We start from the raw sequence: 26,905 nt of genomic DNA on the forward strand, positions 1-26,905 counted from the left end.
AGGATTTTGAAAGAAACATTGATTTTCATTGGAATGCTAGCGACTTCTCTAGAGATCTTTTAATCATGTTAAAATCTACAGGAGGAAAATAAGGAAGCAATACTATCAATGATTAAAAAGATCAAGGCAGTTAGAGTTCTTGGCAAACTGGTCACTCTGAATAGGATGAAATGATTATTTAAAACCAAGTTCCACGTGCCCATTCAAGAAGTATTAACTGAGTACCAGGCATCAAAGAGAAAAAGGCAAAGAAGATATGGGCCCACCCTTAAGCAATTTATTGTCTAAGTAAGGAGATAAACAAGTAAACAACTCAAATGGTGAAAGTGTTAAGACCTAGGCACTTTCGGGATGCAGATGAATGAGAATTAATTCCAGCACATCTCATTACAAACTAATCCTTAAAGTATGTGCTTATTTAAAAAGAATAACGAAATTCAATCCCTCTTTGATACCAGGACATTAGGTTTCAGGAATCTTGTCTGGTGGTCAACAATTTCTAGTTAGTGTGTAAAATAAAAATCTGAAAATCAGATTTAGGAAATTAAACTCCAGTAACTACATCTTGACATGTACAGTCAAAAGGGCACCTGCACAGTAGACCCTCTGGGTTGAGGAATAAGCCATGAGAGTCAGGTTCCATGGCAGGAAAGAAAGCCTGTGCAGTCTGCCACTCCAGAGAAAAAAATATCAGTCCATTTCTTGATGCCCAGAGCATTACAGAGGCTACACAACTGTTAAAAAATTAAGTTTCAGTCTCTAATTCTTAGCAACAAAACCCTCCTGTATCTTATCCCCTACTGTTAACTTCAAAGGTTCTATAGAGAGGATATGGGGGAAAGTCATGGGGGGAAGAATGTATTGTGATTTACCTTGATAGCAGAGCCCCGATACTTGTTTTCTCTGGTTTCCTTTGCCACCTAAGGCAGACCAAAGTTAAGTGCTTCTGCCTTGTTAACATTTCAGTTATCTGGACTGCAGTCTTTCCCCACTGGGGTACTACTGGTGGTTTCTTGCAGATGCCAATTTCTCAAATCCAATTGTATAAGCATATGGTGGTTTAGTGGAGAAAGGCCCACTCCAACACGAGTGCGAGGCCTTCATTGAATAAATTGTGGGGAGGAGAGCAGCTCCCTGTAGCCCCCAATTGGGGCAAGATGCTCTCATTTTTGTATGCTTTCAGTGGTCCTAATAATCTAACAGTTTACAGCATTATGGGGTTAGGGAGCTATAACACCTAATCCAATTTTCTTTCTGAAGCAGCAAACGAGCTCCTGTCAATTTCTATTCCTCAATTTTCCCTAACTATAAAATGGGAATAATAATCTATGTTCTTTGAATTCTTCACCATTGGTTCTCCCCTCCTTTGGGTCATGGCTCCCTCTGAAAACCTGATGAAAGAAATAGAACTCTGTCTCCCACCCACTGCCCGCCCCCCAACCCCGCCAACTAACTGCATACACACAAGCAACATTTTGCAAACAATTTAAGGGAATCTCAGACTACTTGAAGCTCATCTGCTGACCCCACTGTGTCCCTGAATTTATGGGGTTAAGAACCTCTCAGTTTTACAGGTTACAGCACTAAGTGGCAAATGGAATGAAATTCTACATGCATCTTAGGGAAACACAGAATGCCCAGGAGAAGAAATCAGGCCTTTGAAATGAAATGCTGTTTCCACAGTCAGGTCTCCTAATTTCTTTTTTCTATTCTATGAAACAATTCTGTGGCCATAATGCTCACTGCATTACAGTAAAGAGGGAAAAAGGTGGTAGGGACATGCATTAGTAGCTGAAATAGTTATAGCAGCACAATTCAAATCAATATGCACAATCATTTACCCGAGAATAAGCTTACTTGTCCCTAGTTTTAATGATCTACATAAATGGCAGAGGTTTCCAAGTTCGGATTTTTAAACAGAACTACCTTTCATTAGGGAATTGTTAATTAGGGAAAACACATTAGAGCAGATGTCACTGAGGCTTCTAGAGTAAGGGAAAATAGAAAAATTTTATGTCCAAAATAATGGAAGAGGCATGAAATCAGCAAATACCATGCCCAGCAGATTGAAGGACTAGCCCAAGTAACATTGAAAACCCAGACAGATAAAAGAAAAAATGAGTGAGAACTCAGGAAAAGGCAGAAAGAAGACCTAAAAGCTGAGGGAAGCTACGAATGCTCCATTAATACTTCAGTTTCAGTGCACTTAACCACTTCTTTATTATTCGAAGCTACTTTTATGTTTTCAGACAGAACCACCTTAATGATATTGCTTATGTTGACCAATCCATTATTTTAAAAAGTATAATGAATATACTCTCATCAGCCTGCTAATCCTGTATATGTATTAACGATGATGATGATAATCACGGCTAACATGTAGTGACTGCTCATGATACACCAGGTACTGTGCTGAGCTTTTTACATTATTTAGTCCTCATACCAAGCCTATGAGAAAGAAACTATTATTATCCCCATTTTAAAGATGAGGAAACTGAGGCTTACAGAAATAAAATAACACAGTTATTAGATATTGTAGTTCCCTAACCCCAGAAATCAGGGCTACAACATCTAATTCAATTGTTTTAAAAAAAACAAACAAACAAGAATACACAAAAGTTTAGTCACACAGGATCTCAACAGTCAACAAAAGAGAGAACTATATTCCCACGTGTCTGTATTGAACTGTTGTTATGTTTCTGTCTGGACCAAGGCGGTAACCCTGTTAGAGGTACTCTGCTATAGGAGGAGAAATGAACACCACCGGGTTCATGGCGAATAGGAGGTAACCCTGCAATAAAACCGAATCACAGAACAAGGTACTTCATGAGATCTCGGTGCTAAGTTGGGAATTTAAGATAAAGCCTCCTCAAAATAACCTGTTTAAACAGGGAGTCACCTCCTTTTTTTTTTTTTTTTTTTGCTGCAAATCTCATTGCATTGCTCATTTAATGTTACCTGATGGAGACACAGCTTTACTCATTAGCATGTTCACTTGCCCTTTTCTTAGTTCCTGCTGAGGAATAAACAAAGGCAACGGTGCACACCTATTCTGTATTTTACCTAACGTCAACGTTTTTTAAGTTTCAACTTCTGGGACACGTGGTGTCCAACAGCAAAGCCCGCTGTGGAGGAAGTATGTGGGTTCATCCCAATTCTAAAATGCTATGATTTCAAGGACTGACAGCTGATAACCATTTTCTCTTGTTTTATATTCTCTTACATAAAAGTAAGTCTCTCTGTCAAATAAAAAGCAGCTTATTCTAAACTGGCTATCCAAGCTGCATAACATTGGACTTAAATTTCATTATAAGTGTTTAAAATTTTAAGACACATAAAAACGCAGCAGTGATTCACAGCCGGCAAGTTGTCATACTCTTGATGAATCCTAAAGGTACAAACCTGGTAGGCAGATACAGGAGATGCAATATAGGGTGTGAGAGAAGTTTGAGTGATCATTCGGTTTGTAGCAATACTGTATGGTGAAGGATAAAATCTAGAACAAACACAAAAGCCTTTATTAAGTAATCCTTTAAAAAGAATAATTCCCGGAACAAATGTCTGATATCTTCCACCTTCACATTTTCCCTCAAGCCATTATGCATTGATCTTAATGACATACCCGTTTTGTATAGCAGCTGTGGTTGGGTCATATGTAAGTGTCATTCCAGCCTATGGGAAAGAAAAAAAAAAAAAAAAGAATCACTCACCGCAAGGGCAAGGTTTACAAACTCCATTTCTTAGGTCATGGCAACATAAAATAGAGACAGTTTACTAGCATTTGATAAAAGTGAGAGTTTCCTTTAGGCAAACATAAACTCAATATGAGCATTCAGCTCTACACCTGCACAGTCTCGTTTGGTAGTTATTAGTTGCATGCAGTTATTGAAACATGGCGTCTCTCCAGCACAGTGGCTATATCTCAAGTGCTCAAATAGCCACATGTGGCTTGTGGTTATCACTGGACAGTGAAGACTCTAAACATTTCTCTGAGTCTGAGTCTCTGAAGACTCTAACATTTCTACTGGATGGCACCTCCTTAGACATTCTTGAACTAGTAGGTTACTTAAAAAAAATTCATTGAAAATAAATATGGAGAAATGGACATCCAATATTTTTACTGTCTTTTTTTTTTAAAGAACATTACTCAAAAGAATTAGGCAAAAAACTCAACAACAAATACACTGTTTGTTTTAATAATGTTACTTAGGATAATTTCTGAGTAATTATAAATGTAAACCTTGAAGAGACCATGACGTTAAAAAAATACCAAACAGTTGTTCCATTTCTTCGAAGCAATTTAAAATTTTCTTTTACTTGATATGCAGCTAACTGGGAACCATTAACTGCACCCACCATCTATCTGTCCATCTGGAGAGTCATCACTCTCTTAGCACCATTTTCACTGGGAAGAGTTTTAATGGGACATCATCTGCATCATAAAGCCTGAATGCTGGCACCTATTTCAGAAGTACAGCGGCCAAGTCAAGATGCTGCATGTGTGCCCAGTCAAGTAGGCTCTCATGATTACACACCCACACTGAAGTCTCAAGAAGGGACTTACAAGTCTCACCTCTCCTTCTCTATGCCATGGTCTTCCATTAGGGATGTATTTGTTTGGGTTCTGCCTCTTCTTCTGTCCTCCATCCGCAAACTTACACAATAAAGGTTCTGTGGGAGCTGAATGAATGGGGACAAAAAACAGAAAACAAAATTGTATGTGTGTGCATGACAAAATGTAGTTCAACTTTTTTTCTTTAAATTTTTTTTGAATGTTTATTTATTTTTGAGAGAGCGAGAGAGATAGCATGAGCAGGGGAGGGGCAGAGAGAGAGAGGGAGACACAGAATCTGAAGCAGGCTCCAGGCTCTGAGCTGTCAGCACAGAGCGTGATGTGGGGCTTGAACCCACAAACCATGAGATCATGACCTGAGCCAAAGTCGACGCTTAACCGACTTAGCCACTCAGGCGCCCCCATTTTTATCCCTTCAATAGAAGCTGTGGCAGGTGCCATAAGGGAATTGATAGAACACTTTAAGCCAAAGGTTTACGCAGACCCTTATATGATTATCCGATGGTGAAAAAGATAGTAAAGAAAATATATTAGTTATTATTTTCAAACCACAGAGTGATGAACAAATTTATTCTAAGGAACCAAAGGAATCTTTTCATTCACTTTTATACTTGTTTACGTGCAGACCCACTTGTTTTCAATTCTGTTGATGAATCTCCAAATGCAAATAACATTGTATCACCTCCCCCCACCCCCAAATTAAAAATGCTCCCTTAGCATCTCATCATTCATTCTTCAGAGAGGCCTTCAATTCCCCCAGGAGAAAACAAGTTCCCCTTTATACTATAGCTCATATTATATTTTTAAAAAATTTTTAAATTTTTATTTGTATTTTTATACCTAGCATTTATAACAACTTGGAAGTGTGGTGATTTGTTTGGTGTCTGTTTCCGCCTCGGGAATGTAAGCCCCGTGGGGAGCGGTGACACTTATTTCTTCATCACTGTATCCCCAGTGCCCAAGTATCTGTCATGTTGTAGGCATGCATGGCACCTTGGTTGAACCAATGGATGAATAAAAACAGGTCTCATATGTTTATTTGTGAAGTACAGCCTTGAAGACAGCTGTTGTAAGAAACGCAAAAACACCTACCCAAGCTATTTAAAGTTTTTTTTCTGTTCCTTTAATCATCCCTCTTGGGGTTGCTTTACTGTATATCCACATCATAGAATGATCCAAAGAACAACTCAAGAAATGAACGCAGAAAAGCAAAAGATTCAAAACTATCACACAGGGATAAGTATTCATTAGCTTAAAAGAAAAAAAATGTGGGGGGGAGGTGATGGCATAGTAGTCTACCCATGACTTTTCATTTTCTTTGCTTTTCCACAATGAAAATAGTATATTCCTGAAAGTTGTGCATATTTCGATAGGTTTCTGGTTAATGTAATAAAGGCAATCATACCTTCCTGTCTGGTTCTCACATTCTGTCCTTTGTCTACTACAGAACTCTGATTACTACTTTCAAGTTCTGTTTCAAAGTTAAATAACCAGGAAGAGAAAAATATTACTTATGGAAAATTTACTCCTTTCTCCTTTGCCTCTTATTATCCTAATTCATCTCTTATTTTATATCACTATTACCCACCCACTAATGACAGGGTGGAAGCAAGAGTGCCTCTTAACACTTCTCTGCCAAAAAAACAAAACACAACAAGAAACGCAACTGTAATTCGTTCTCAGTGAGGGATCTAGGCTGTCATCTGGTATGGCTTCCTCCTCTCCCCAGTGTGAACCAGTCCAGAGGGACAGGCTGGAATGTGAGCTCACTTCTGAAAGGCAGCTGTACTACAGGAACCAGAAGTTGAGAACAACACTGTGAGGTGTTTGGGGAGAATACCAGGGAATCTTGGCCCTACCACTGTTTACCTTCTAACTCCACCCCCAGGCCTCAGGCTTTCCTGAACAGGGAACTTCCATTTAAGACAAATGGGCGTGAAGAAAGACAGACTGGGGCCAAATCCTAGACTGCAGATGAATTACTCTGTCTTTTCAAAAAAATGTACTGACTTTTGGAAATTTCTATACCCACCAACAATCTCAGAAGGTAAAGTAAGTGGATACAAAGGAACAAGAGGGCTTTCTCATAGGTGATGATGTTTTTAATTCTATAACCACGCGTTTGGCAACAGGTGGAAACGAGGGCCAGGAGAACACTGCTTTCGAGTAGAAGGAAGGGATAAAGGGCAAACCTGCCTGAAAGTTAGGATTTTCCTTCTGCCACACGTGGGGATGTCTCACCTTGAAGTCTAAGGACAAACACACAGCTCAGAAGCACAATCTCATTCTTCACAGATCTAAAAGTCCTTCTGGCATTGAATGTTTCCTCCAATGATGTTTTAGAATTTTTACTCCCCATAATCTTGTAGGGCAAGTGAGTAGAATAAACTCTGCAGTGCTAGCCCTTTGTGGGACTTCACTTTGAGGACACCCTTTTATCTAGAGGCATTATAAACACCAGCTAGCTCCTAGACAGAGATTTAAGAGTTTTCCAAAAAAGATTTTAACTTGGCACACTGAGTAATGCAAATGGACCATTTTCCTTCATGAGCATCATTTCTTCCAGAGAAAGAAGGCAACCAAGTTGGACACATTCTAGAAACTCACTCTGGGCTGCCTAAGTAGGCAGGTGTGAACAAAAGTATTTAGGCAGCAATCCCTGGGAGCACCAAAGCTCTACATTTGCTCAAAGGCCAAGTGTCCCTATCTGTGGTAAGATGCTGTCAATACATTTTCATTCTTCTAGACTATGCTCTGCCAAAAAAAAGAAAAAAAAAAAAAGCAATCTCATGCAACAATAAAGCCTGCTAAAAACATCTAATGATGCGGTAAAAGTTGATGAGGTAAACATCAGGTAAGCAATGACACGTTTGCAAATATATCATTCAAAATGAAACGGAATAGGATGTAGTTGAATCTTTCAACAACGAATTATGTTTACTACATGATGTGGTGATGTCATTAGGATATTTTTCTCCCTCCAAAAGCAAAAAGGTAAGTAGTTTAAACAGTTTGATACTGGCAGGTATCCCATATTGTTGGAAAGCAAATTTCTTATTTTAAAGAATTACAACCAGCAGAAATGACAGATTTTTTTTTTTTTTTAAACATAGTTGTTGGCTCCCTGTTTTAGGGAAATGAGAGTGCCCCAGGATTCCATGTGAGGCAAAATAAAATTCTAACAGCTTCTTTCCTCTGTTAAAAATTCTCTTTGGTCTGTTTAGCAGTTGGAACTTATTATTGAGTGCCTACTATGCATAAGGTATAGTGTTAAGAACAAGGAATACAATTGTGGCTAAAATAGGGTCTTATCTCACACAGCTCTGGCAATCTAATGGGAACGAGAGTGCACAGAGTCTTATGAAAACCCATTTAGCCATTAATGGGACAGAATATTGTTTTGAGAGATGTCCGTTTTTTAATAAAAATGCCACCCAGAAGCGAGATACTTCTGATACTGAAATGGCTGTTATTTCTTTTACAGTGGCTGCTTCATGTACCTGGGTGACATTATGAAAAGCAGGTTATCCCTCTGTGTTCTTGATATCTTATTTATTACATGAATTGTACCGTGTGCTCCAGGAAAGCAACTATGTGAAGATTTCTTTAAGATATTTATGTTAGCATGAAGCTGAGCAAGGGTTAGAAGATTTCAGTTAGATTTCTGAATTGAAAGCAAACAAATACACCCAGATCTGTGTCATGGCTCACTTATTTTTAAGTGTGTGGGAGACTGTTGCAAAATGAGAGATCCTTATTTGATTAGCATATCCTGTGTCTTACTTCAAGCCAGACCAGAAGTCTCTAGCATTTGTGTTTTGAAGCCTAATACACAGTTTCCAGGTTGAATACTGAGAGATGCCATGGGATGTCAGATTGTTCTACACATCAGATACTTCCGGTGGCCTGCTTGGCTGTTCTTTTCAGAAGGGAGATATTGAGGAGGACTGACATGCAGAAAAGGAAGTGCCATGAATACTAGCAATATGACCACGATTAACAGGTAGATTTGGGCATATTACCTCAAAAATATTCATATGTAACAGTCACCCCATATCTTTTACATGGTCAATTTTCTAGATTAGCAATATTTTATCCTATTATGCAAAACAGTAATTGGTAAGAGTCCTAACAAATGATTTGTGACCTGAGATATATTCCTGTATTAAAGTGATATAAAAATTCTATCAGATTAGCCATACTCGATTGATTTTGCCAAATATGCAGAGAATTCTTAGCCAAATTTAATTAACCACCATATTTTGGGTTTGTAAAGGGTGTGCCTCAAAGGGTGTGAGAGAAGGTCAAATTCTCTTACTATCCAAGACAGAAAAGTTACTTAGTTATCAGAACCAACAGGAACATGTAATTCCAAAAGCTTGACCACTGTAGTATATAACCTTCCAGAGATGATGCCACAAACGCAAACACTTACCTGATATTTTCTGGCATCTCTTCAGAGCCATCTAAAGTGACTGCATTGTAGGATTCTCCAATGCGCCCTCCACAGGGCCTTGTGAGCTGGGATAACCTTTTATGAATGCCTGATTTTGTGGCACTAACAATCTGGTCCCATCGTAAGGGACAATGAGCTCTATGGGTGATGCCCTTGCTGATTCACTGCCCATCTCTACCAAACAGTTTGCTTACCTATCTTCTGAAGCTCAAACTCTGTAACTATTTAGGCTAAAATGTCTTCCCTTGACATCCACACTAAAAATCACTTCTGGTATGCCTGCTTTGACTAACCACTGTGGCTCATAATTTGACCTCCTAGAAGTCTTCCTCACCTATCCTAATCCAGTGGCTCAGAGAATTAGAGTTGTCTGTCGTTTGTAACAGAGTGGACCTTTTCCTCACTGTGTTCTAACAGCTGGAGAAACTGCTACTTCCAAACTCCCATTTTTCTAGTTAAGCAGTATTTATCCTAATCAACATTCTGTAAAACGTGAACTGCCCTCGATGGAAGTTTTTCCATCGGTTGTGGAAAACCAGCCCACTCAGCAACTGTAATTAGCTTTCTTTCTGATAACATTGCCTACTTTCAAAATTCCTCAACTAGCAACACGCAAGGAACTATCTGGGGCTCTTCCTTTAAAAATTTCGACGTAGGGATCTAATACATATTATCCATTTTTTGTGTGCACGTCATCACTTCCTGCCTAGCTTCCTCTTTGTTTCTAACCAAATCCTGCTGTCCTGTCTAAGCACCACACAGAGCCACAGCCTCTCTCCATAGATGCATGTCCTCCTACGCCTATTTTGTTAGGTTCTCTCCCACATTCCTGACCCTTGTAGAGTGGTTCCTTCTCCCACTCAGCTTTACCTATCAGTAAAATAATGATTTAACAACATAAAAGTCAGGTTAAATAAAAAATAAAAATGTAATCCTTCCACATCACTCCAAGTTAAATATTTTACTATTCTATATTTACTGCTTTTCACAGTCTAAACTTTTCATATTTGCAACGGTAAGTCTTTTTCTCCTACCGTTTTCATTGTGGACCTTTCCCTGTCTTATTATGGAATCTTTTTTTTTTTTTTTTAAGTGGCTACATAAGGTTCATTTTGAAATGGGTTTATGTACAGTTTCTTTGTTGTTGTAACTAACACTATATGAACATCTGTGTGTGTATCTTATTTCTCTCTTTAACCGCATTAATGCCGACTGCTAAAATGGTGGTCAGGTTGTATGGTAACACTGGCTCCAGACTAGTCTCCCTGGTTTGAATTTTGGCTTTGCCATTTGTCACTTAGTGACTCCAGGCAAGTTATTCAATGTCTGAGGTTTCATACTCTGTGGAATGGGGATAGTAATTGTACTTATTTCAGAGAATTGTTACAATTAACATACAAAATGCTCAGAACAGCTCAATGCACAGTAGCTATTGTTATCATACTATGACGACAGGAGGAAGTCAAATGTTCGAATTATGACTCTTCCTCTCGCCTTTGAATTATTAAAACAAGTTCTCAGGAGAGGGACTTCTGGTTTATTAATGTTAGAAACATTTTTAGAGACTGGCCTGTTTTCCGTGGACTTTGATTTTTGTGAGATTTTAACAAGCTGGCCAGGGGTTGCCGCCTTGGCTTCACATACAATGAAGAAATGTTCAAGTTGGAGTTAAGGATGAAGTTACTGGCAAATGCCTTTCAGAAAACTGTTTCACAGTAACACTTACACTTCCCACCCAAGGTCCTTATGCTTTAATAAAATTTTACTCTGCTATTTATTGTTCCTCCCTGGCAGAACCCGATAGCGAAAAGGTATAAAACTGATCTGAGGGATCTGCTGTAGGCTGGGTATGATCGATGGAGCCCCATCACCAGCCTGGCATGGCACGCCAAGCATCTGAGGCTGAAACAGTGGCACATTTCCAGTTGAGATCCCTTGTTACTTTTTAAAAGCTAGACTTCCCCTCCACAGTAGAGAATGAGTTTGCGTTTGGAGCTGTAAGACAGCCCTCTCCCCACGGGCCACCCAGGAGTATTCCAGCAGTTTCATGGCAGTGATTGTTCTTCCTAAGAGCACAGCCCTTGGAGCGGCTGTCTTGACAATACACATATTTAGACTCTGCTCTATGTACACACTGGGTAAGGGAGACAGGAACACATCGCAATCCCAGGGGTGTGATCACATTGTCCTAAAGCTACTACCAGGAGCATCACACATGTCTTCAAGGGTTTCTTTTGTCCAGAGCTGTCAACATTTTCTGTTTTCACAGAGTAACAATAGCTTAAGACAAACATTCAAGGAACAAAATAGGCAATAAAAACCCATGAAAGATTTCTAGCCTTTTCGTTAGAGTCGTAATTTTTCCTCTAAACATTACCTTTCTGCCTCCTGGCATAGGACAATGCCCAAATAATATCACCTATAGACAGAGACTTATGAGATGTGGGTAAGAGCAGTTCTCAAGCCCTGCTGGGCATATACCCAGTCTGAAAAGTCAGAATAACACAGAAACAGATGTAAAACAAGCTGAGGTCTTTGGACAGACCTGGCCAGCAGTTATGCACTTCACTGGAGCCCTTCCATGACAGACGAAGCTTCGGGCTGTGGCAGAATGATGCCAGCACAATACCGAGAATATAATGACTCACATATCCAGGGCTAGACACATTTTTCTCTTTTAAAATTCTTTGCCCTTAGCACACAGGAACGTATTCAGACTCCGATAACATCATGGAGAGGTCCAGAAAGAAAGATGAGTAATCACACTGCATCCTGCAGCAATGGACATATATGTGGACTTTGTCCGTGTGTGTGTGTGTGTGTGTGTGTGTGCGCGTAGGCAAAAACAGAAGGCACGGAGCAAGCACTCTAGGACAGTTCCAGCTAACATGCCAACGTGCATTCATTAGTCTTCTCAGAGACTGTACTCTCTTCCAGGCAGGTACAGGAAGAGCATTTTTTAGACAAAACCCTGAATCATGACCATGAGTGACAGTGTTGTTGCCTGGGGCATGTCTCCTAATCTGAACATCTGGTCTAACTAATGAAAACTCCCCATCCCTTGTTTCTAACATTCACTGTGTGGGAAACCACCACCATATGATTTCCCCGTAACAGAATTTTTATCAAGGAAATATTAAGTTATTTCAAACCTCTGTGAAATTCACCTGGACTGTCTGACAAAGCAGTCATTGGTTCTTTAACCCTGGTTCAGAACCTTCCACGCAAATCTGATGTACTGCAAACCAGCTAGCACTCAAAATCAAGATAGAAATCAAGACAAATCCAAATAAAAGGACAATGCTTCAACATTTTCAGGGGAAAACAAGAGGCTGGATGGGGAAGGATAGAGGGGATGGCCTTATGAGTAATTTTTTTCCAATACAAACTATTATGTATATTTAAGAAAGTTTGCTGGAAGATAAAGCCTCTTTGGAAATATGGTAACATCAGGGCCACCTGGGTGGCTCAGTCAGTTAAGCGACTGACTCTAGGTTTTCAGTCAGGTCACCATCTCATGGTTCTGTGAGTTTGAGCCCCGCATCAGGCTCTGCACTGACAGTGTGGAGTCTGCTTGGGATTCTCTCTCTCTCAAAATAAATAAATAAACTTAAAAAACAAAACATATGGTAACATCAGGCACCAAAGCACAAGATTTTTAAGAAGCAATTTCAGAAAATAGATTGCATTGAAAATCCTGATGTGGATTTTCACAGAGCTATAAACACGTACTCCTTTATGCACATGCCCCCAGGACAGGGTGGAATATGTCTGGTGCGGGGAATTCAGCCACATCACTCTGGTATGAAAAGAGCTGGCAGAAGAGTGGGTGGCACGTGATAAGTGACAATTTATGTGCAGATCTGACCTCCTGCTTAGCCACCTAGAGACTTTCTTAAGACCGCTACAGTTAAGATGAGTTCACTGTTCAGTTTGTTAATTTTCATAGTGTCTTTTGGGGAATGCATCTAACATGGGTTTCTTTTCTGTACTTGCTTGGCTCCAATGTCACAGGCAAATTGCCAGTTGTGCAAGAATCTGAGTACTCTGACAGAAACCATCCTGGGTAATTCTGCTTATGCCGGCTCAACAACTTGCATCACTGATTAAACCATCCTCTGACTGTATTTATGAGACGTTATGTCTGCCTAGCAATGAGCCTACATTATTTAGACATTAAAGTGGAGGCTCATTCAATTTACCCTTGCCTGACAATATTTTTGTTTTTCATCTGGCTCTACTGAAAATAATATATGCATTCCTTGGAGAAACCCATGGTATGCAGTAGCCATTTAGGCAATTTGAGAGAGCAGTATCTAATAAACAGACTGGTAGTCAAAGAAAATTTTCATATTATGTGTACCAAAAAAGGGGAAAAATCCAGAAGTTCAAAACTGCTTCAAATTCTGTTGTGGCTCTCAAATCCACTTGGGACTTGTTTTGGGGAAAAGTTGAGTTGACTGGAACTATCCTTCCAAGGCCCACATTATACATTTCAAACTCCTGCCTAAAGGCAGTTCAAACTCGTTTACATGCAAAGAAGTATTCAGAGAAACCCTCAAAATAGCCATGATTACTGTGATGAGCGAGCCCTACGTGAAAAAATGCTCTTGGAAACCACTTGGTAACCTCTGCTGTTATAGGGCGATGCACAGGCTTTCTGTGCCTAGCACAAAATTAAAAATAAAACAGCCCCTGCTGCCAAAGAACTTGCAGTCTAGTTGGGAACTAATACATAGAAAAAAATCAGGAAACGTTAGAAAATGGCACAAAATCAAGTTCTGATTCAGAACAGAGAGAGTGACTTGACTGCACCCCCCCCCCCCCAGCAGTGATTCTCTGGAAGCAGAAGGAATCTGTTTCTTACCCCCCCGGTGACACCTGGCACAACTTAGAAGAAACTATTCTCTACTAGTTGCAAAGGTACAGAGACTCCTACAATCATTTACATGTGGTTTGGAAATCAAGGTCTTTTTTTCCTTGAATAGGTATGACCAATAGTCTTTAAACCCACTTCAAAGAAAACAGTTTAAATCATACAACCATGAAGTCCAATCTCGATCTGTGACACCCTGAGATCTACTTCATTCAGGAAACTGGTAGATCTTATCTCATCTCAGACTCACACAATAGCAAAACAATTGTGTGCAGGGGTATTCTTCCTTCTCGAACTTTCTTTGTTGTACGTAAAAATGAGCTGAGAAAGTAAAGTGGTCACTGGTGGGTGGATGAGCAGCCCTTCGGAGAGACTAAGAGCGTGGGGTCCTGACACCGATGACATGGGGAAGTGAGGAGAACACCAGGAGTCAGCTGTGCACACGTGGTAACCTCAGAAGGCCCCGCGGGGTAGGCTTTACAGAAAGCTCCCACGTATTAAATTTCTCTCTCGTCTTTACTTGGTTGGAGGGTAAAAACATTGCTTTTTATTTTCTTTCAACTCAAGTGCTGTTGATGGAAAACAAAACGAACTTAAAAAACAAAAAGAAAGCTCCTGCACAAGGTTGAGTTCCCTGGAATAGTGTATTTCAGGTCTTTTTATTGCACGCTCCAAACTTGTGCCCTCAGGCACTTCAAGTTCACAGGCAGTCCTGCAAACTGTGTGCTGTTGGGTTTTAGCATGCCAAGATGAAGTGCAGTCTGTGGTATCACATGTACTTACAAATAGGTTCTTCCACGAAGTGAGACTTAACTAGATGTGGAGAATTAAAGTAAATCTCTAATCACTACTACCAGCCACCCAGTGAAGCATGGAATACTGGGGCTACAGCAGAATAAATACTCAACACCAGTTACACATGCACAGCCTAGTGTATGGGGCAAAATGGAAACGTCTTCCAGTTGGTGGTCGGCCGTTAGCACACGAGCATGTGAACATGTAGTATTGTCTTGGTGAACAGTACAGTGAAATTGATACAAAACCAGCAAACATATGGCTGATGTACTGTGCCGGGATGAAAACAGGAAGATGAGAAAAGTTTCTGCCTTCAAGGAGCTTCTGGTTTAGTCAACTGACACATTTAAACATATTAAGGGGACACAGAGGACAACCCAACTGAACAGGGGAGGCTCTCACACGAGGAGGCAAGATTTGAACACAGGCCTGAAGGGTGAGGGTTGGAGAGCCAGGTTAAAGGGAACTGGAGGGAACTAACTTGGAGACCTTATGAAAGAAAGCAGAGAGGAACAGGGCAGCATGGCATGTTTGGAATACATCTGCAGTTTGGCCCGGGAGGACGGTACATGGTAAGGCAGAGAACAGAGAGAGGGCTCAAGAAGTAGGCAAGAGCCCTTTCACCTCTGGCCTTCAATGACATTCTAAGAGCCTGGAAGGGAGAAGGGGGCTTTTCGCCATAAAATGACACAGAGGCCTGTATTTTATCAAACTTGCTGGCCGCAGGCAGGGAGGGTATCTGGGAAAGGAAAGGCTAGCTATCAGGCAGGCAATTAGAAGCCTGCTGTAATGGCCTTGGTGACAGAGAAGGGGTTAAACTAGGCTGCGGTGGGAGGGATGGAGGGGAGAGGGTAGGTTCTAGAAGTTATCAAGAGAAAAAAAAGTAAGGACTTGAATGGCTTTGTACGTGAGAGATGACGGATGGTGCGGAAGGCAGAGCCCAAGGTGACTCGACCCTGAGTTTCTGGCTTGAGTGCCTGGCTGGGTACCAGTTCCACTCACTGAGAAATGGCTAACTGAAGAAGAGCAGGATTAGACGGGAAAGGGGGCTCGTTCCTCTTTGGAGACAGTGAACGTGTGGTGACTGAGACCAGGCAGCCTGAAGCTCAGGGGAAAAGCCAGGGTGGGAGATGAGCGCTTCTGAATGTACATACCAGCTGAAACCTTGAGAATGCATGACGTCTATTAGAACTGTGGAATTTGGGGAAATAGCAACAGTTAGGGTTTAGATAGAAGAAACAAGCCCACAAAAAGACAAGGAAGTAACACAAGATGGGAAGAAAACAGAGAGATGGGTGAAAGAGACGTCAAAGGAGGACACATCAAAGGATGAGTAATGGACCAGTAGCATCAAGTATAGCAGACAGACAGCATCACAAAGGTAGAGAAGCTTCCAAATTGGATAGTCAGGAGCTAAGTGTTAAGGGCTGCATTGTGTTCTCATGGCTCCCGCCCCCCAAAAAGGCTGGCATCCTAACCCTTGGTAACTCATAATGACAGAACAGGACCTTATTTACAAATAGAGTCTTTATGCTTAAAAAGAGTGGGCCCTGATTGAATGACTGGTATCCTTGTAAAAAAGGGGAAATTTGGACATGGAGACAGACATGCACAGGGGGAAGAAGGCATGAAGAAACACAGGGAGAAGATGCTCATCTACTAGCCAAGGATGGAGGGAGGCCCCTCCCTCCCTGCCAACACCTTGACCTTGCACTTTCAGCATCCAGAACTGAGACAACACATTTCTACTGTCTAAGCCACCCAGCTTGTGGTACTTTGTCACAGCAGCCCAGCAGACTAATATGGACAGTTTACCATGCAAGACACAAGGGGAAGAAGTCAGGTTGGGGAGGGCTGAGGTATGAATGTAAGACAGAAATGGGGACTACACTCTTACAAGGTTTATGTGAGAAAAAAGCTAGAGAGGAACACAGTGCTTGGTTTAATTTAGTTTCAAGATCAGAGACACGTGAATGATCTCAAACACAAATGGATAGATTTTTCCGGGAAACTATTTCAAATTTAAAACGTATTGGCATAGTTCATAGTTTTGTTCTCTGTATTCTGTGATTTAAAAAAAGGCCTGTTGTAGTAACGGTCACAATTTTTGTTCCTAGTGTTATTTGTGCATTTTCTCAACTTCTCTACCAATTAGTCATGCCAGAGATGTTACAAATTGAAAATAAAGGTTTTTGTGTTTTTTTGGAAAAAAAAAATAAAGGCAAAAGACTTTGAAATTATAAGAGAGGGAGGGGATAACTGGCAGAGCAAGGTCCTGATGGGACGCGATCAAGGCCACAGCTTGGGACCCCCTGTTTTTTGAGACTTCAGGGAAGGAAGGAGTTAAGAATGGGGATGGAGGTGGTCCTTGTTGGGAAGAGGCAGGAAGTTGATGGTGTTTCCACCTGTGATCTCAATTTTACTCATCAAGTAAGAAGCAAAGTCATCTGCTCAGAGTTGACAGGGGGTTAAGGAAGACCCGAGCAGGTGGGTGGAGACTGCCGCCAGGGAAGGATGAGAAAACTGAATGAGGGCCAATGATGCTGGGGGTCTGGTCATGCTGGAGACAACATTTACCTGCCTGGATTTAATAGAGGCAGAGGAGGTGGCCTGTTGTAGAATTAATCCAGGTTTAGCATTCTGCAAAGCAGGTGTGACCAAGGTACGGGTACAAGAGAAGTCACGATACTGTTAAAGAAATGGTTTTAGCACTCAAGAACGGAGATGAGGTTTGGCAGGGATGGAAAAGTGGTAAAGGAAGATCCTTCTGTATTTTCGATCAGGTTTAGTGGGAGCTAGAATGAGAGCGATCTTGGAATGAAAAGCTCCTGAGGTGTGGTATTCTTGGTCATGACAACACAAGGCAGAGCGCTGGGAGGAGGTGGTTAGAATGGACTGGACAGAAGGGCTATAGGGACTGAGGTCCGGGCTCCAGAAGGGGGTGCACGGTGACACATGCTGGAACCTTCCACAAGAAAGGCAGGAGCTAAGATGGAAAGTACCTCGGCCCTCAACGGACAGGACTGCAGGACACAAGATTTACTGAGGATGGTAGTGGTAAGATGGGGAGTTACAGGACGGCCTGTCTACCAGAGAAGGAGGGGCTTCTACAAGTCAGACCCTCTGTCCTACTGGGATGGCTTCCATTCATATTTAAACACCCAATGTCTGGAAGAGACACATTTTTAAGTCTTATTTGTACGATCAAAGAAATAAGTTTTAAGAGCTAAATCAGAGTATGTGGTTCTTGATACATCATGTGCTAAAATTATAGATACATTACATAAAAAACGACTGATAAAATTTTAGATAAACAACATACCAGAAACTCCAGGTGGTGTCTTAATGAATTTTCCATTAAAATGACCAATAACGGCTTCGCACTTTTCTGTTGATTCCATCCTATTCATCCATAAAAATAAAACACACGTTTAGAGATCTCTTAGTTGTCATTTGGTTTTGTGCGTGTGAGCACTCTTACAGGTTTACTAGATACAAATGAAACCTAGCAAAAATGTGAATAAGAAAAAGTGGGTTTATTCTTTTACCTAATTGTTATATGTGTACTTCTGTCATAAAATGAAAACTGGTCTCCACAGAGTACTTTCTGAATCATAAAAGAAATACATTATACCCAGAGAGTTTAATATCAAGCACATCAAATGTGTCAGTTTTTTCTACTTGTTGGAAAACTGGCAATCGATACACAATAGTCTTTCTTGGTCATGATACTGAATTAAAACAGAAATGTCAGCTCAAAATACGATTGTATTTATTATTGCTGCCAGAATATTAGTCATTTGATGACCTTTCCTTTTATATAGTCACAAAAGGACAGACTCAAAAGTCATAAGAACGAGTGAAAATCACAGGACACTCCTTGTATGGTTTTACGTTAGCTTTAGGTTTAAAATTAAGTCAGCAAAGTCAGTCATGTACCTTCTTTGTCACCCTGGCTTCAGAGAATGAGCAGAGGACGGAGTCTAACTTCACAATTTATTCTACATCTGCAGGTGGCTAAAAACGTTTGAGAAACATTTCAGGGAAATTACATTATTTTGACTTTTTTTTTTTTTTTAAATGGAAGAAACACTGAATAATCTATTCAAAATGCACTACACTCCTGATTACCCAGAGAGTTACATCTTGGTTTTAATGGGTAGTAACAGTTTTAAAAAGCCATAGAATTTAATTGGGTTCCATCTTTGGATACAAAACTGAAACTGCTTGATCTGCTTTCCGAACACCCACAGAGGTAAGGATTTTTAGATGGTGCTGAGCTTTTCACTGTTTCCCTTGGACCTTTGAAGCAATGAAGGGTACACTGGAAATGCAAGTTTTGGTGACTTTCCACCCATAGAAATTTTAGTTTTGTTTTAAAATTATCTGGCTGAACAGAAAGAGCTGTTAGCTAAAAACCAGAAGAACCGAGTCCCAGACCAGTGCTTGGAAGTCTGGTGAAAATGCAAACATTTCTTCTTTGACTCCATTTTCTTACATGGAAAATAGTAAACAATGCTGTTTGTGTTGATTTCACAGGTCTATGGGAGACATGATGGTCACCAAATAGGATACTGCATATGAAAGTAAAATGCCAGCAGTTTTTCTTCTAAAATAAAAGTCAACACATTGAAAGATATAGACGTTATGTGTTCCTGCACAGTATGAATAGGTTCCTAAATAATGTAAAATCAGTTTTCGTGCATGGGCTTTCAAATTAGAACTATGTCAAAAATCAAAGCTCCTTCTGTTTAAGATTTTTCTGTTGGAAACCAAATTAACCAATACACTGAAGTATCCTTTCTGGGGAGGAAGGTATGAAAATAAGCTGTAAGGGGCCCCTGGGTGGCTCAGTTGGTTAAGCATCTGACTCAGGACTTCAGCTCAGGTCACGATCTCAGGTTTGTGAGATTGAGCCCCGCTTCAGACTTCTGCGCTGATAGCGTGGGAGCCTGCTTGGGATTCTCTCTCTCTCCCCCTCTCTCCTCTGCCTTCCCTGCTCTGCTCCTACTCTCTCTTTCAAAATAAATAAATAAACTTTAAAAAAAGCTAGAAGTGAAAGCACTTTTAGATATATCTGTAACATATTTCTTAAAAAAAACACACTAATCTGAAGCAAAACTGTAAAATGTTACAACTGCTGTAGCAATTGGTGGTTAGACAGGTGTCCAATCATTGTCTTACTTTCTGAATGTTTGAAATAATCTAATCCATTGACTTTATGATGAATCAAATTTCCATCTAATAAGAAAAAGCCATACCAATTTATTTATGAAATCTAGGAGCCTATGATTGTTACTTTTAAGAAGTTATAGGCATCCTGGTCTAATTAATCAAAACATTAAGGACACATATTTTCAAAACTATTGCTCATGTGGTATTTCCTTGCCCTGGGTCACCGAATATTTAGTGTCCTCCGGTTCAAGAATCCTAATGAACTCCCAAAAGATCTGGAAAAACTACCAACCAAAACTTACACATTTAAATTCATGGTAGAGCTGGCTCCCATAACCCTGCCTCTTCTCTTTTTGCTCGACTTTTATTTTGCAGGAAACTTAGCAGAGCTATTGTCACTGACACGATAAAGACAGAGCAGCGTGCTTACCTAGCAAAGCCAACACCACGACTCGTACCACTGGAATCACGTAGTATCCTTGTAGAAATAACTTGTCCAAATGGCTTGAGCATAGTTTCAAGTTCTTGCTCATCCATGGACAGTGGCAAATTAGAAATATATAGGTTAGTAGGATCTTGTTCCTGTTGCTAAAACAGAACAGAGAATTGTCCGTTAATGTCGAACTGAAGTTGAAGTATTTACGTTAACACACTTACTTTTCTTGAGCCCCTCTCTCTGCTCAGGTCCTTTTAGAGCGTTACCTAGAGGGAGCATGGGAGCTACAGAACACCCAGGTCACCTTGGACACTTGAAAACAGTGTCTGAAGCTTGGACAATCTGTGCAGGTCGGACATGACTCCACTGCGTCGTTCTTAGCGGATCTGGGGGTGGAATTGCTGGCATGCACTGCGGAGCTGGAGAGGAAGCCCTCATTGAACCACACTCTCAGCTGTTTGCAGCGCTCCCAAAAATAACCAACCTCTCCTCCACTACTATTTTTAGGAGTCCATTTCAGGCACACTATTGCACACAAGGGTAATACTGTGAATAATTCAATCCAGAGACAGATAACGGATTCTGAACCAAGGCGTCTAAAGTCCACTGGGGCTTTATCTCAGTCCCCTTCCTCTGCTCCATGGCAGGGTCCTTACTACTTCCTTTTGAGTTGTGATCACCAACGGGGAAAGGAGAGCCCGTAAATTCACGAAGACAAATAAACTCAAAGACATATAAAATGATAAACTCTAGGCAGAGCAAACTTTAGAATCTGCATAAAGGTGAACTCAAGAGTAAATGGGGAAAGGGAGCTCTGCTACATCCTTGCTCCTCAAAGAGCGATCCAGGGGCCAGCAGTGATGGGATTACCTGCAAACCTATCAGGAATGCAGAATCTCAGGCGCCCTCCCAGGCCCACAGAATCAGAAGCTGCATTTTAACAGGATTTCCAGGTAATTCATATGCATATGATGTTTAAGGAGCAATAATTAGATCATTTCCCACTCACCTTTCCTTTGCTCAGACAGAATCAGCTGAAACCAAAGATACGCAACTGAATATCCTGAGAACCAGTAACTACTAGGTATATTTACGGAGTCCAGTGTTAAATCATCAGGGAAAAAGCTTATATGACAACTGGAATATTTTCTGACCACGTCAGAATCACTTCTCATCACTTCTGCAGGATCACTTCTGCAATTGTTAAGACTGGAATTTTAATTTAATTTTAAATCAGGCTTTCCTTTGATCTTACTAACCAAGTGTACCTTTACACACTGAACTATGCAGGCTTATGACTTTTCTTTAATGAGCACTTTTAGTAGTCATTCATTGATATTTTAGCATTAGGCAACAGAATGGCAAACTCATATTTTAGGTGTCCAAAATGCACAGTGCTTTGAAGCATACACATATTTGAACTGTACAAAAGTCTCTACTTTTAAATTTGTCCTATCATTAATTAAACCTGAAATGAAACCCGTCCTTTTATGTCATCTGGAGTAAAAGTGAACAGTGACCTTTCGTGATATACTTACCTGGTAAGATTTAAAATAACAACCTGGTATCCTAGGACATGGCAAATGCTCTGGTATTCCCAAGCATTCAAGTTATCAAATCTGGAGAAACTATGGGCAAAAAGTATTGTCCCTATGACCTCCTGGTTCTGACAGTGGGCAGCAACATGGAACCAGGCCAGTCCCAAACGTGTGCAGCAGAGGCTCCAGGCCTGGGAGTCCCTGGGGTGTGTCAGTGTGGGTGGATCCAAGAAGAAAAGTGAAATTTTTCAAATGCTCACTAGCAAGCCAAATACTTAACCTATTAACCCTTCACAGACTGAACAAAATGCTAACTATCTTTGCTTTTAGCTGAAATTAGGATCAGCTCAATGTGGAACGACTGATTATTTTATGCTGAACAAAACCTATCTTTATATCTTTAAGGTATAAAAATTGGAAAGTGATTTAATAAATAAAAAACACTAACAGATAAAGTGGAAATATAAAGAAAAGCAAAACGGTCTTAGGTATGAAAGTTTTCAAATGCTTCTGCAGTAGGGTGAGAAGTAAAATATTCTCTCCTTATTTTCATTTCACTCACTACATTTGCCCCATTAATTGCACAGCTCCTGGGTTAGTCATCTCACGTGGGCTCTACCCTCCCAAGTCCCTGAAGATTTCCTGCGGTACAGAAGGCTCTATTTGTTCCTATGGAAGTCTGGTCCTTAACTGGCCAGTACAGATGGAGTCCTTTCTCTGAGGGTGGGTCCTTTCTCTGAGCCCCGTAGCCTCCTACAGCCAAATGATGTGTACAGCACATTTCATGCATCCCAGACTCGCATAAAATAGCCTTGACGCCAGTCCCGTCTTCCAGCTGTTTATAGTTAAGTAGGAGAGATAGAAACACAAGTAATAAGTGCTATGACAGAGATGGGTACCAATCACAATGGAAGGACGGATGGGGGGAAACGTGTCTTGGGAAGACAGTGAAGACTTTCCGGAGGGCATGACATTGAGTTGAGACTTGGGAAACAAACAAGTTGTTGAGGCTGAAATCAGATTGTGAAAGGCTTTCTAAAGAATTTGATTCTACTCGGTCAGTCACTGCTGTTGAAACTTCCATTTCAGTGCTGCGAACAGCAAGAAGGACTATGTATCCTGAGGAGTCGGCAGGCAGAGGCCAAAGTAACCTTGCCAGAGTGCAAAATTTTTTTGAAGCCTTGTGTTGTATCTTAGAAAAAAAAAAAAAAAAGTCACGTAAATGTTGCAATCTATTCCCTAACTATTTAGGTTTGTTTTAGTATAGAAACAGTATTTCTGACCTCATACTTTCAAGTACTACTGATACTCTGGGGAGATAAGCTGTGTTTATCCTGTGATTTCATGTACTGGGGTGGGGGAGGGGAAGCAGGAGGAAGGAGGGACTGCCTGCCATCCATGAACTGCAGTTAGAAAGCCACAGTCTGACAAACGGGGAGGTTTCAGAAGCATGGAAACAAGGAAATGATATGATCAAACCTATCTTATGAGAAAAATCTCTGAATCATGCTTAGTCAGATTCAGAATAAAGCTGGGAACCCCCTAATTAAAAAGAATTAAAACCCTCCCTGGGCAAAGATATGGCCTAAAAAATGTTACGTAAGAAACATATACCACAAATATTGTGGAGACTTCTCTATAAGTTACAATTATAACAATTAAATGACTAACATTTAAGAACGTTCAGAGGATATTTGTCATATGTGAAGTATTTTTAAAAGGGTTAACAATGTAGGTACAAAATACTTTCTAAATCCATGTTTTAAAATACGATTAAAATATGTGTAAAATACTACATTCTTTAAAGTCTTGATTCAACCTGAAAATTTACCAGTGAAGAAAAAAATAAGCACTAAAATCAGAATCCAGAAAGAAACTGAGCTCTTAACCCATTCATTGGTAAATAGTGAGCTAAAAGTAGACTAAACACAAGTGAATATTTCCTATGATTTTAATACATTTGTTTTCAACAGCAACAACTCAATTAGTTTTTTCATTTGGGATGATCTTTAAAGCTAATGTTATTTATTTTTCTTTTCAAACGGTCAACTTATCCTGCAAACATTAGCTACAAAGTTGCAGTAATTAAAAAAAAAAGAAAGAAAAGAGAAGAAACTCCAGGCTGGCAGGACTGGCCACAAAAATATCTAATCCCCAAAGTGTCCATGGATCCTAATTACCACATGTTCATAGCGAATGGAATATATAATACTTGCAGTGAGTGGGGAGTGGTTCTTGAATGAGGGTAATTTAGTTTCTTTAAAATCAGTGACAACCATAACTCTGTTTTATTGCATACAATGTTATGTCCCAAAAAACAATTATTCTGTAAATTATGGGTGGCCAAACATAAAGTGGGGCCAACAGGCCTCTTTATATCCATCCTTAGGCATGGAAAAGGTTCAATGGCTTCTCTAACAAGTAGAAAACTAGCTCCCACATTGGCCATGAGAGGGATAAATGGCCACTAATGTTCACTTGAGTAGAAAAGCAGGGCTCAGAGGTCCCGTGTGGTGTAAAGCACTCAGTCATCATCTGAAAGAAATTAACAAAAACCTCCCTGTGCATGTGGAATGGTTCCTAACATGCAAGAAAGGGACTTGGCAGGAAGACCAGACATCTGTTTTCCCTTGTACTGAATAGGTTCACCAACCAGCCGAGAGCTGCTTACAGGCATGTGAATGCAAACTGCCTGAAGCATGGTGGACTCTGTGTGGAAGGGGGATTAAATTCCTGCTCCTTTGCCTATTTACTGGGGGAAAAAAATGTGCTCGCTCACCACCAGGCAAAGAACATATGATGGCCTGTTGACTCCCAGCAGGCCTTAAGAGGTAGTGCTGAAAGGCCTGGAGAAGTCATTCTATTAACAGATATTACCAATGTTGATTTGATTGTTAAGTCTTTTCAGCTTGGTATCTGAAATTTTCTCTTCTCTTTACTGATTCTGAGTCTTCTGTTCTAAAAACAAACACATCTGAAACAAAGCCAAGTTTAACAGAAACGGGAATGGCCTTGAGCCTTTGGCAAAAGCTTTTGATAAGTTTCATCAGGGTAGTCTATAGACAGAGCTCAATAAATCTAATTTTTAAATATCCCATTCTTGTCACTATCTGCTCAAGCTAGGAAGAAAGTTTTTCTCTCACTTAGTTGGCTTCTCTGGTCATCAACAAAAAAAACATTTAGTGTCTACCCTATGCCAGGTACCAAGAAAGGTACTGAAAGTTAAAACATGAATAAGAAACTATTTCTGCTGCTGAATGCTCTCCACTCTCAATTCTGCACTTCAGTTCTGAGTATCTGGGGAGTCCTTTTTCAACCCAGGTACCCAATGTGTCAAACAATGTTATATGCTTCCTCACCCTGAACCCCACCCCCCACCCCCTGACTTCCCTGGAATGCACTTTAATTTTTTCTAATTACATAAGAAATCAAGACTTTAATATGTAACAACATGAATTTTCAAAACCTTATGTAGTATCCTGATTAATTCACTAGCAAAAAGTGGATGGCAATGGGTCCCTTATGACTCAACATGGGAGCCAGACCTTAACTTCTTTTAAAAAGCTGTCTCCACAAAAGGTGCATGCCAGGTGCTCCTTTATCCAGACAGCATAAAGGGATGAAGTCAATTCCAGATCTTCAAATCCATGGTGCCATGCTACAGAACAATGGACCCTCTAGCATTTAAAATATCTTTTGTAACTTTAATGATATGATAAAAAATAAATCAGGTCCAGGAAACTCAATCTTTCCACAGAGACCTAAAGAAATTCAGAAATTCATGAAGTGCAGGATGTTGGCACACTGCCAGCATCTCTGAACCTACGTACTGTTCCTTCCCGACAGATGATGTAGAGCGGGATCACTCTTCCCAGCCAATTTACACTACCCAAGTCTCCTAAGGAGGCCTTTGAACAGTGCTCATTATCAATCCACAGGAAAGTGGCGTTCAGGTGCACTGTTGACATGTGCCAATCTAGACCCAGTCCAGTTTTGACTAAATGCAGCGTAAAGAGTCCTTCAAAACAGTGGTTATTTCATAGACCACGCTGCTTAATATCACTGGCACTGAAAAGATGCCTAGGTAAGTGCTCTTAGGGTTGCTTTAAAGAAGGCCTTTGCATTTGTAACAGGCTGTTCAATAGCCCTCTTTCTAACTTGGTTTCAGCAGAAGCCACAAAACAATGGTTGGCACTCTGACATTCCAGAGTGAGAAACCAGACCACCTAAAGAGAGCTGCTGAGAACTGGTTTGGGGTGCTTAGCTGACCACCCACCTCCGTCTGGCCACGAGAGATTGGAGAGGCTGAGGATGAACATGTATGTGGAGAGAAATGCTGATGTGTTCTGAGTCTCACCATGTGGGCTGCTTCCCTATCACTGCGAGTCAAGCAAGAGGGGCTTGAACAGACCACTCAGGAGGCTTGATCTGTGTGCCGTGGAGCTTGGTGGATACAATGGATCAATGTCCGACTTAAACCTGAGGAATCTAAAAGGCAAAAGGCTGGTTGAAGGGGCATATAAGTGTGGTTAGTAAATTACCTACTCTCCCACAGACAGTTGCCAAACGCAGATCAGATGAGGGCCACGCAGGGTAGAACTGGCCCAGCGTTGTGTTAAATCCTTCCAAGAAGGCAGCCTTGAAGGTCAAGGAGGTCTCAGCAGAAAGGGGTTGAAGTTAGACTCTTAGATTATCAGGAGCTGAGGCATATATTTACCAGTTTCGAGGAACCACGGGAGAAAGATCAATTAGGGGTGGTGGTGGTGGTGGTGTAAGAGATCTCTGAAAACCTCCCAAAGCGTTCCACGAAGGAAAACATTAGCCCTCTGTCTGGCCAGAGAAATTAATACCAGATTATACCACTGTCAGGTCAAGAAACTTTCCCATCCTGTACCACTGTTCCAAGGTGGTGGGGCGGGGGCATAGGGGGCAAGAAATCACAGTTAGTTAGCTGATGGAAGCACAGGAAAAACAAGCTTGGGAAATAGGAGAGAAACTAATCATGCTCCTATCCTGTTGTAGGCTTACAAATTAGGGCAGACCTGAGCTGGAAAGA

General features: G+C 40.7%; 1 protein-coding gene across 9 annotated transcripts in view; it reads right to left on the reverse strand.

Moving 5' to 3' along the window:
- The window catches only part of RBMS1 (RNA binding motif single stranded interacting protein 1), a 217,288-nt gene that overhangs the window by 9,517 nt on the left and 180,866 nt on the right, over nt 1–26,905 (reverse strand). For 5 of the 9 annotated variants that reach the window (XM_027055649.2, XM_027055648.2, XM_027055652.2 and 2 more), the window contains exons 5-10: nt 20,306–20,463; nt 18,023–18,102; nt 4,565–4,680; nt 3,623–3,672; nt 3,403–3,496; nt 873–920 (exon numbers count right to left, since the gene is read on the reverse strand). In XM_027055649.2, coding sequence (XP_026911450.1) covers nt 873–920; nt 3,403–3,496; nt 3,623–3,672; nt 4,565–4,680; nt 18,023–18,102; nt 20,306–20,463 — 546 coding nt within the window. The remainder of the gene's footprint in view (nt 1–872; nt 921–3,402; nt 3,497–3,622; nt 3,673–4,564; nt 4,681–18,022; nt 18,103–20,305; nt 20,464–26,905) is intronic. The other 4 variants (XM_053215151.1, XM_027055655.2, XM_053215150.1 and 1 more) reach the window with 3 other exon arrangements.

The sequence above is a fragment of the Acinonyx jubatus genome, chromosome C1 (assembly GCF_027475565.1).
Source record: "Acinonyx jubatus isolate Ajub_Pintada_27869175 chromosome C1, VMU_Ajub_asm_v1.0, whole genome shotgun sequence".
Classification (NCBI taxonomy): domain Eukaryota; kingdom Metazoa; phylum Chordata; class Mammalia; order Carnivora; family Felidae; genus Acinonyx; species Acinonyx jubatus.